This window comes from Setaria viridis, chromosome 9 (assembly GCF_005286985.2).
Source record: "Setaria viridis chromosome 9, Setaria_viridis_v4.0, whole genome shotgun sequence".
Classification (NCBI taxonomy): domain Eukaryota; kingdom Viridiplantae; phylum Streptophyta; class Magnoliopsida; order Poales; family Poaceae; genus Setaria; species Setaria viridis.
The window spans coordinates 42,106,336-42,117,702 of NC_048271.2; the positions used below are offsets into that span (position 1 = coordinate 42,106,336).

General features: G+C 41.7%; 1 protein-coding gene across 1 annotated transcript; it reads right to left on the reverse strand.

Annotated features, from left to right (window-relative positions):
• Positions 1-9,432: 9,432 nt before the first annotated feature.
• On the reverse strand, positions 9,433-11,006 carry LOC117835686 (patatin-like protein 1). Its single transcript, XM_072290527.1, has 4 exons — positions 10,648-11,006; positions 10,352-10,532; positions 10,104-10,265; positions 9,433-10,017 (listed from the first exon to the last, which is right to left on the reverse strand). The coding sequence occupies exons 1-4, from the start codon at positions 11,004-11,006 to the stop codon at positions 9,433-9,435; spliced, it is 1,287 nt and encodes a 428-aa protein (XP_072146628.1).
• Positions 11,007-11,367: the final 361 nt, after the last annotated feature.

The window sequence follows — 11,367 nt, forward strand, 5'->3', positions numbered from 1 at the left end:
GAAAACTTTTATAGGCTCGCATTGTGTGTGTGTGTGTGTGTTGGAGAGTGATTCTCATCTGTGATGCATATACAACGGTACAAACAACCTAAGTCTCTCCATATATATGGCTGGCGACTGGCTATATACGTCGACCTACATACCGCTTCATGTGAGTTTACATATACAATGTTCAGTTCAACAACTCGAGCATACATAACTTGCATACAATGTGGCGCATGATGAATGCAACTCAGATCTAGGTGTAAGAGAAACTTGCAAAGAGACCACAGGAAAATGACAAAAACGACATACTTTCATTTGGTTTTTTGATTGATACAGATGATCATTGGAAAATCTACACATTATTCTAATAATCATATAGCTAACAAATTATAACAAAAAGTAATTAAGACAGAAGGTACGGTACAACAATGAGATGGAAGGGGAACAAAGCTAGGACTAATCAACAAGAGAACTGCTGTTCTCCGAGGCACACTTCAATTTCATCATTGACTGATCATAAGCAGCTTCCTCCCAATCTTGTTGTTGGTGAATGCATGACCGATCCCGGGGCTGTGGGTCGGTGTAGTGGGGCGAACGTCCTCTGTCGCTGCCGGAACACCGCCCTCTGTTGGAGTGATCGTGCCTTCCATCATCCCTTTTGTGGTGGAAGCTGACTGCAATAGGTGTCTTCTATTTACTATCAGAGGAGTGCCATGAGATGGAATGATTTGAGAGGCTAGAAGTAGGACAACCACCATCAGAGCAGCTTTGCTCATGTTGTTAGATGACTTGTTAAGGGCCATTTGTCGTGGAGAAAGGGTTGATCCTAGCTAATCCAAGAGCTAAGGTGCAGTTACTTAAAACTACCTATCGCTTGCTGATGGATGGCTGCAACCTCCTAAGCGAGGTCATGCCTATTTATAGGAAACTGAAGAGCAGTATACCCACATTAAGTAAGATGCACAGTACTCCAAAGAGCATTACAGTATGTCTCTAGCACATGGTGGAAGAATTAAAATTTTCCCATCGGCAGAACATTGCCCGATCTTATACAGAAAGAAAACAAGGAGAGAAAGGGTTTCCCCTTAATTTTGTTTTAAAATTAAACAGACATGCATGCATGGCCCCGTCGTAGGACCACGATAGTAACAATACAGTTTCTTAGAGTATTCTTCTTTTTCTCTCTGACCAGTTTATGGCTCTCTGACCAGTTAAAGGCAGAGCAGCTTAATACTAGATCCAAATGTTGGATCGATGTGGCCATAGATTGTCGTATATTCCAACATTTTGAAGCATATACCTAACCTCAAAGTATTGTGATTTTGTCGCACCAAAATCAATAGCGCTACCAAATTAACCAAAGTACATTTCTACAGTCTTATATTAACCATTTTATACATATTAAGGCAGAAATATTTATCAAATGTGTATATTATTGGGACTATCTTCATATCCTAAATGTCTAGTGAACCAATAATACTTCTTCGTTCGGTGTGTAAGATTCAAGAGATCAATTTGACTTTTTCTTGATTATAACAGTATGTCAGACGTGATGATAAGCTCATGCATCTATTGTATGTGCATCTAAGCTAAGCCAAGTGTCTGCTTCCGTTTGCATCTTTATTATTAATTTGGAATGACAAAAGAGAGGGGGAAATACTTATCGATCATCTATTTATTTATTTTCCTTGGTATATATGTACATGCCATGCATGCTCTCTAATTATATATAGTGACCTCGCTCCCAAATAAAATACACAAACTGCAGTTAACACATCTGACGACGTATGTGCAAGTTGAGAGAATCAGGAGGGAAGGGGGACATAACAGCAGTGCCTGCATGAGGAATTCCGATGAATTGTCGGCCGGGAGAATCTACCCAACATAAGCGCACAAGTACATAGCGTATAGTAGCTGCAGGCACTGAAGTGAAGTAGGAATATCCCATCTCGAGGTTCATGCATGGCACGAGACCATGCACACGCATATGACGCTGATCGTTGGAAATGTATACTGGCTTCTGAGTTCAAACACCATCACATATATCATATCATGGCATATATTCTCATGGATACAAACATACGCTGCAACTGCTTTTTCTATTCTGTGTTCTTTTCATTAGAAAAGTAAGTTACTGTTTGAACATGAAAAGTGACAGCATACTAACTCTCAGTATATTAGCTAGAGGTGACGAGACATACTCACATAATTGCATCACTAATTGGAGATATATATAAACTAGCGGTAGCATGCTAATTTGTCTACGTAGTATTGTCCCTAACAGGGATCAGTAGTGTAAGGCATAATGTTTCGTTATTGCTAAAAATATGACGAGCGACATGCTAGATCACCGCCATACGGAGCTGTTGCTACTGTACAGCACTACTGTGTCTGTGACCACACAACATTTGCCACAAATTAAGTACAAATACAAATGACATGCTGCTCCGTGTCACAGTTTATTGAATCTAAACTGTCAAGCTAAGGACACTTCATTTCCAATCAGATATCTCTGCCACAAACCCGATTTTTAACCAGTCAAAATAAAACCCTAAGAAATAAAAACTATTGCAAAGGTTTCTTCACATGCATGGGATTAGTCGCCACTAGCTTGTGTACTAACAACCTGACTGGCGCAGCCATTTGATCTCTGTACGTATATTCCCTGGGCAGTTGGACATCAGCTCCAACGACAGGAACGAGCCACTGGCCCTGCCGTTTCGCCTGCAGCCTTGTTTGCTCCAAATTAAATGATGGCCCCAAGTACATTCGAAGAGACACTATAGCCGCCATTACGTATTTTTAGCCCTATACAATATGCGACTTGAGAGCCCAACATTGGCGCTTGATGAACATGAAGGGCAATAGCAAGAGCCACAGAGCTCAAGGAGCATACGAAAGTGTACAACTTCTGTAATTAATTCCCATGGGAGAGGATCTTCAAGATTCACCTTTGGCCTCCGCCTTGGGTGGAGATTCCAACTGCATCACATAGTAAGATTTTTTTCACAACTGATGCCATATCGAAAATCTATAGTTGCAACATTAAAAAATATGCGAAAAATGACTACGTCTTTCGACTCTGGGAAGAAAATTTCCGCTGCAACATAAACACTATGTTTCATGCAATATTCACTATGAAACATACGGAAAAAATAGTTGCAACATTGATGTTTAACTATTGGAACATACGTCGAGGTGTCTGTTTTTTTTAAGATTCCGGACGTCTGTTCTGTAGCATTACCGTTGATATAACTGTCCTTCATGTACCATGTACACTACATGTAGTGTCTTGCCAGCTACATGTTGCCTTTTCCTTTTGCTTTGAGCCAATTACATGTCCTTAACTTCAAATGTTTAGATCAGCCACTCTGTGATAACCACATATTAGGTGTAGGATCGGAATTTGGTTTAAACCTGATAGGACCAGCAGGCTCCTGAGTGTAAAGGATGGTCAAGATTCGTAGTCATTATTCCAGGTGAATAGGCCGTGATGCTAATTTGCGTTGATGCCATGCATGCATACAATGTCTTATAGAAACATATATATTGTCCATGCATAGTACTAGGCCAACTCACCCAGCCATATGCATGTATAATGCAAAATGCTCACTCAGAAGGCCAAGCTGTTAGTGAAAGGATATATAGATTCATAGTTTATAACATATCGGGCTATAGTCACTTGATTTCTCAGATAGCTAGCTGTGCAAGTGGACTGTACACTCTGTATCAATTAATAGTTATGGACTAGTAATTGTCCATCGTGGCCTCCCCATTGGTCCGGAACTGGTTTTAAAGAATGGCTTAAGTTCAAGCATCAATTTAGAATATCCCCCAAGATCTTCCCGACAGAAATTCGGTTGGTCAAAAGATCAAAGGAGGGCCATGCACATGGCCTGACATACAACTGTGTCTTTTCTCTAGTTACTTGATCTCTAGCTATCTATAAAATATATGCTATGAATGTATTTTATATTACTACCGGTAATGCTTTTACAGATCACAGGCATACACAACTTCTCATAACTTGTAGCAGTTTGTTTTTTCTTTTCCTCTATCCCAATATTGTAATAAAGGCTTTGGTGCTGTAAAATTTCAAGGAAACTAAATCTGGTTCTATATGTTGAGGAAAAATCATGGGAAATGCTTCAATCCTTACTAACTCACATCAAGTATCAGTTAGAAAGTAATTAACAAGCTAGCTCTGAATATGTGCCACCGTATATAAATGGTTTATTTAAGAGAAGGGAGGTTATATGAGGTGCAATATGTATAAATGACACTATATACCAGATTTTATTTGCTCCACAGTGTAGCGCCGCCAGTACATAATTTGTTACAGGAGCATTTCCCAACAACCTGCATGCTATGGCCGGCCGGCCGGTGTGATCCGCTCTATAAATAACACCCCCCACCATGAGGAGGATGAAGTGCATCAACCAAAACCTAATTAAGCTGATCTCTCTCTGGCTCCTTTCTTCTCCCTCTAGTACGTAGCCTCTCTACACATATATAGCTGCTAGCTACATATATACGGCTAACCTATAGGATCGGAGCAAGCGTGATTAAATGGCTCTTAACAAGAACCCTAGCACTTGCACCAGTGCCCTACTGCTGCTTGCTCTATTTACGTTCTCTCAATTGCTGGCCTCTCAAGGGAGGCCTTTGCCCACCGTTAGCTACATCACTACCATGCACGGGAGAACCTTGTTATCGCATGGCAGTGATTCTGTGCCCAAGGGGATGGTCGAGGGAACCGTGTCTCCTTCATCAGAGATCCACGGTGACAAAGGCAGCATGGTCGATGCCGATGATGTCCGCCCCTCGACTCCGCGACACAGCCCAGGCATCGGGCATGCCTTCATCAACAAGAATGGACTCGGGAGGAAGCTCTGAGAGTTGCGCGTGGAGCATTATATTAGCTGGCATGCCACCTGTTATCGCATGTATGTATTGTGTTGTAGCTTGCGTTTGTTTTAGGTTTGGATCTCCCCTATCATCTCTTTGTATCATTTTATTTGTCCTTTTTGGGGTTTAATCATTTCGTGTTACTTCATGTGTCGTAGGTGTCCATTTAAGTCCTGTACACCTATTTTGAAATTCATTGTTCTAATATGTTTCCACAATTTTTTAGTGTTGCTATTTTCTTTATGGCAAAGCTACTCTGGCATCATTCGTTTTACAATGGAAGAATGAAGAACAGAGGCAATTAAGCTTAAAGGTAATTCAGTACTGGCTAGCACTAATTTTTCAGTGCAAATAGCTACCTTGATTAGTAGCCGTAGTACTAAGCTATCTCAAAGTGCATGTGCATGCATGCCTACCTAGCAGGTAACTAGGTTCACTGAACATGGACACAGCTAACTCCTGGACGTATAGTAGCCCGAATCTGCACAGATTCAGCGTGTGAAGAATTATGGCTTATCGCTTTGCCCTACAAACTTCTATATATACGTGCATGGACGCACGTATATTATGCTGCGCATTGCGTGGCTGCAAAGTATCCAAAACTTCCATGTGAAAAGATGGCAAGAATTAGCTGTATTCTTAAAAATTCTTTGAAATCTATTCTTAAATTTCTAAGGGAGAATGTGGAAATGTAACGTTATCGAGACCATGGATGGCCTCTGTATATAGATAGAACAATGGTTACGTACGTACTACGGCTAGGAGTCTAGGACGTGAGGTTTTGTTTAGTCATACGAGCTGAGAATTAAATTGTTCTACGTTGAAATTCTATGTTTGCTAGGTTTACAGCCAGCTACCACGAAATTTAATTATACGTCACACTAACGTCATCTATCGCTACAGTTGTTCCTGCTTAACTTATTCAATTGATGCATCAATTTGTATATAAGGTGTTTGTGGAAGCAGGCCCCCTCTCCACTAGAGGTTTACACATAAAGCATGCATGAAAATTGAAGGAAAAATAAAATAAGGTGGGATCCACATCCACCTATTGGTGTGTGAACGTTGTAAGGGAAGTAAGGAAGAGGTCTGCAAGAAAAGAGCTGTGTACTATACGTGCGTGCCAACCATGAGGACAACATGACGACACAATACTTGTAGATCTTGCGAATCACCCACTTGTCAGTGACTCGAGCTGTATATCATGCGGCAGACGTATATATGTGGTCCAGGGTCCAACACCATGGCTCCTTTCGAGCTTATCATGGCACACCTTGCTGGCCTTTCCACAAAAGAATGCCATACTACAATCGCAAGTGTGAGTTCTCAACCGATTTGGCTTCTAACTAACACATATATGATCTTACTATTACTAATTGGAGGTTCCTATTTAAGGTTCCAGGTGAAGCCACCTAGAATTTCTAGGTGGACACTCTAGAAAAAGAGAGAGATTCTAGAAATTCTCATAAAAAAGCAAAACATCCGACCATCAATCGATAGATTCAAATCATCATAACTATTGGATCTATTATGTTTTCTAAAAATTTACCCACCTATGCTATTATGAAAATAGCCTAAAGTAATTCCCTAAATCTATATATAAATTACCCACTTCTACCATTATATAAAATAAACTAAAGTAACCCCTTAATCTTCATCCAAATTACCCACTTATGTCATTATAAATAATATTTAAAATAACCTCCTAATTTGCAATTGAATTGCCTACCACTATTACTTAAAAAACTTAAAGTAACCTCTTAAATTTGCATCTATATTACCCACACATGCCATTATTAAAAATAACATGAGGTAACCCTACATTTGAATCAAATAACCTTAATTAAAAATATACAACAATATATGATTCTAAATCATCTATATCTTTCACTATTGGTATACGATATAACAATTAAGGTCTACATGCATGATGTGTGTCACCATTTATAAGGATATAAAGTGATGAGAATATAGATTTCTATGCTAAAATTGTATCTCAAACTTAGGATTCATTAAACAAATTCAAGCGCATACTTTGCGGTGTAAAGTGAAAAGTTAAAGATTATAAATGTGGTTGAAAATATTATAGAGTAATTACTAACTAAAATCTATCACAATTGGATGAAGATATTAAGTATATATCTACATAAGTATTGTGTTCGAATATTTAACAAACGAGAGGTAGCTTATGGTTATAGTTTTGTAGCAATGTAGTCTTATTTTTTTTCCATTGGAGACTCCGCATTAGTTCCCATGAGACAAGCTAGAAAAAAGAGATAAATTCTCATAAAAATTAAAAACATCAAACACCAATCCTGTAAACTCTAATAATCATAGCCATTGATCTATTATATTTTCTAAAAAGTTACCCACCACCGTCATTGTGAAAATATTCAAAAATGAGCTCTAAATCTATATCTAAATTACAGAGCTCAGCTATTATAAAAAATAATCTAAAGTAACCCCATAATCTTCATCCAATTTACTAATACACATCATTATAAAGCATAACTTAAAATATCATTCTAAAAGTTTATCTATGTTACCCACGTGTGTGTCGTTATTAAAAATAACCTAAAGTAAACACCTAAATATTAATCTAATTATCTTCATGTGCATCATACAGAAATGTCAAAAAGTAAACTAATATATGATTCTAAATTACCTATTTATGTCATTGTTAATATAAAAATACTAAGTTAAAGTATATACACATGATGAGTGCCACCATTTAGACCATTTATACATGTATGTGAGGAATCGATGAAAAATGTTGATTTGTATGCTAAACATAATGTATGGAGGATTGGAGGTGTGATACAAAATGGAAAAAGTACGAATATGAATGAAAACGTGCATAGAGTAATTATTAATTAAAAATCAATCACAACTGGACAAAGATAGGTACATATCTATATAAGTATTATGTTGAAGTATTGAAAAATAAGAGAGTAGTAGGTAAATAATTTTGATTATTAGCTAGGAGTTTAATTTCTAAATAATTTTCAAATACAATAGCTTCTAAAAATATTAGCCCGTGCGGGAGCACGGATTGATGGACTAGTTGTTAACTAACTGTTAGCGCGAGGTAGTAGCTGCCTGCCAGAATGTTCTAAATGGCAGACGGTGTATATACTTATCATGAGCTGAGGAAATAAAGACCATATAGTTTTCTACCGTGTTTATTTCCATATTTTTCGCAAGATATTAGCCATATACTATTCCATCAACCCGTCTTCCCACATGAGCTAATAGTTTTGAGACACATATATTAGAATTTTATCTATACACGTTTTTTTATCTATACTTATAGTTCTTTTCTTTCATTTTGCATAGGACATCAATATATGTTTGGTATGTGTTTAAGTTTAATTGAATCCTTTGTTTGCATGTATTTTAATATAGAAATCGATATTCTCGTCGCTACCTCCATACATTTATATAAGGTCTATATGGTGACACAAATTATGCATATATATACCTTAAGTTAGTGTTTTTAATATTAGAAATGAAAGAAATAGATAATTCAAAATCACATATTAGTGTAGGATAATATTTAATAATGACATGTTTTGGTAATTTAGATTCAGATTTAGGGGTTACTTGATTCTACTTTTAAGAACGGTGGATCTAGGTAATTGAGATGTAAATTTAGGAGTTTATTTGAAGTATTTTTTTGTCATGGCACAAATAAGTAGCTTAGATAAAGAATAGGGGATTATTTTACATTTGTTTTCATAGTAACTGAGATATATATTTAAAGGGTACTCCATCAATTCTCTTTTAATAGGGATATTTCACCTTGACATAATGATCAAGAAAAACAACTCTACTTATCATCTAATGTACTCATTAGTCCTCCAATGATTTTTCTTATTAGTCCTCCAATGGTTGCCGTGATGACTCCTCGTTGTTGATGCAATTTAATTATTGTTGCGGCCCACATTGTTGGCAAATAGGACTATCATTTGTGAAAATCTTAATTTTATCAAAAGAGAATGGAGAGAGTATTTTCGACTATTTTCATAATGGTGCATGTCGGTATTTTTCTAAATTGTTATGGATTTATGAGTTAAAGACTATCAGATTAATGACCCGATGTTTTTTATTTTTGTTTTCAGCTTCGAGCCGCAACTGTATGTCTTGGACAGCTTTGTTTTCGCCCGGTTTCCCGCTTTTGGTCGCCGTCGTCTCCAATCTGGGCCCTGATAGGAGGCGTGGCGGCCTTCTTTATTATTTGGGCTACGGTCCCCAAATTATGGTGCATGTCACAACACATCACGCACGTTTCTTACATACATTCATTAGTCACAAGGGCCTAAGGTAAGAAGGCCAGGCCCGGGCCCAAGGGGAGGAGCCCAATTGTGACACTTCAAATTGAAAGCGTCGTCAAGTCGAATGCAGAGGAAGATCATGAATGGAGTAAAGAAATGCACAAGAGCAAAACCGCAACTTCCAGACCAGAATCCCCAAAACAAAAATCGAGCAATTTGATACTAAAAAAACTAGTACGAAACATCTGCGGTTTGTACATCACTGCTAAGTTTTGACAGGGGAGCAGCATCTGGAGCCGCCGGCGCATGCGGCGGCTGCGCGGCGCGCGATCCGCGCCCTCCTCTCGTCGGAGAGCTGCCTGGCGAGCGCGACGAGCGCGTCGGCGTTGCTCCCTTCCCCGGGCACCGGCTCGTACCTCCCTGTCTCCACGTTGACCCTCGACACCCGCTGCGCCAGCATCCGCTCCCCGATCCCGACGAGCGTCCGCATGTTCTCCGGCGTGGCGGCGTCGACGGTCGCGGCGGCGCCGCGGAGCGAGTTGTCCTGGATGCGGAGGTAGTCGCCGTCGCTGTGGAGCGACTGGAACAGCACGGCGGCGTGGATGTCGACGAGGTCCGAGCTGGCCGCCATGAAGATGTCGATGATGGGCGCCATGCCGTTGTTGCGGAGCCACCGGACGACGCCCCACCGGGAGCACTGCCGCGCCGTGAAGAGGCCCTCGTCGGACGTCGACCCCGTCCCGATCGACAGGACCAGGAACTTGCGGCAGTCCTCTGGCTTCACCGGGTACAGCTCCTCCTTGTCCTTGGCCAGCATCATCTTGGTGATCTGCGTCATCGCGACCATCGTCTGCGCATGATTTTAGTCAAGGTTAACAGCAATTAGTATGTGTCATTTGTGTTATAGAGACTTGGAGCTGCAGTTAATATAATTACCGGGTTGTTGGCGGCGACACCGCCGTCGATGAGGTTGTACTCGCGAGTCTTGCCGCCGGCGTCTTGGATCTGGAAGTAGTGCGCCGGGAGGTAGGTCGGTGCGGCGGACGTGCTGATGCACACGTCAGAGAGCAGCGCGTTCTTCAGTGGCATGTTCTTGACCTGCAGGTTGACACAGAGCCGAACGTCAAGCCACGAGCCATGTGCAACATATAGCTGAATGCGTGCATGGAGCCATGGACGTGTACGTCGTAGGTGGAGAAGATGATGGGCTGGATCAGCTTGATGTCGAAGGTGGGGATGACGACGTTGGTCAGCGCGTCGCTCACCCTCGTCTCGCCGAGCATGCTCCTGATCGTGCTGCGCAGGTACTTGCCGTTGTACCTTGGCTTCCTCAGCGCCGACATCGCCGCCGCAAGACTGCTCCTACTGCCACAACGCATTCACACCGCTCGCCGATCACATGCATGTTTCTAATTCACTCGACGGCATGACGCCATGACCTGTGCAGAGGACGATCGATCAAGATTAATGGCTGGCTCACCTTTGAGGGAAGATGCGCGGGCAGTTGTCGAAGTAGAAGCGGTTGATGTCCCTGGCGGCGAAGAGCGGGCGCTTGTCCTCGCCGGGCGTGGTGATCATGGCGGTGATGAGCCCGCCGGTGCTCGTGCCGGCGATGCAGTCGAAGTAGTCCGCCAGCCTCGCCTCCGGCCCGTCCAGCTCCTGCAGCCTGGCCTCCAGGAACGCCAGGATGGTGCCGGGGATGAGCCCCCGGATGCCGCCACCGTCGATGGTCAGCACCGTCACCCTCTGCCCCGGCACCACCGGCTCGCCGACCACGCTCCCGGCCATCGCCTTCGTTCTGCATGCGTTGCAGGGCCGCCGGGACGAGTAGCTCGCCATTGCGTTCCACCCGCTCACTCGATCGATCGATCGATCAGCTAGTTTTGGAGGCCAGGAACTGAAGTGGTCAAGATCCAAGAAGATCGAGCAGTGCTTTCGGCGCGGTTTCAGTCGACTGCTAGTGCGATCGGTGGGGAGGGCAACGATGGTTTATAGGTGTCGGGTTCTTTTCTATATTTGGAGTGACAGACAGCGGCGAGTGCGTACAGTCGCATGCAACTGACACGTTATTCGGAACAAAAGGAAAAGAAACCGAGAACACGTTTTGTGCCAAAGCACAGACAGGCAGACTGGTGCGAAGGTGTTGCTCCATCCTTATTTTGGCAAGGGAAAGTCAAACTTGGTCAGTTTTTGAGCAACA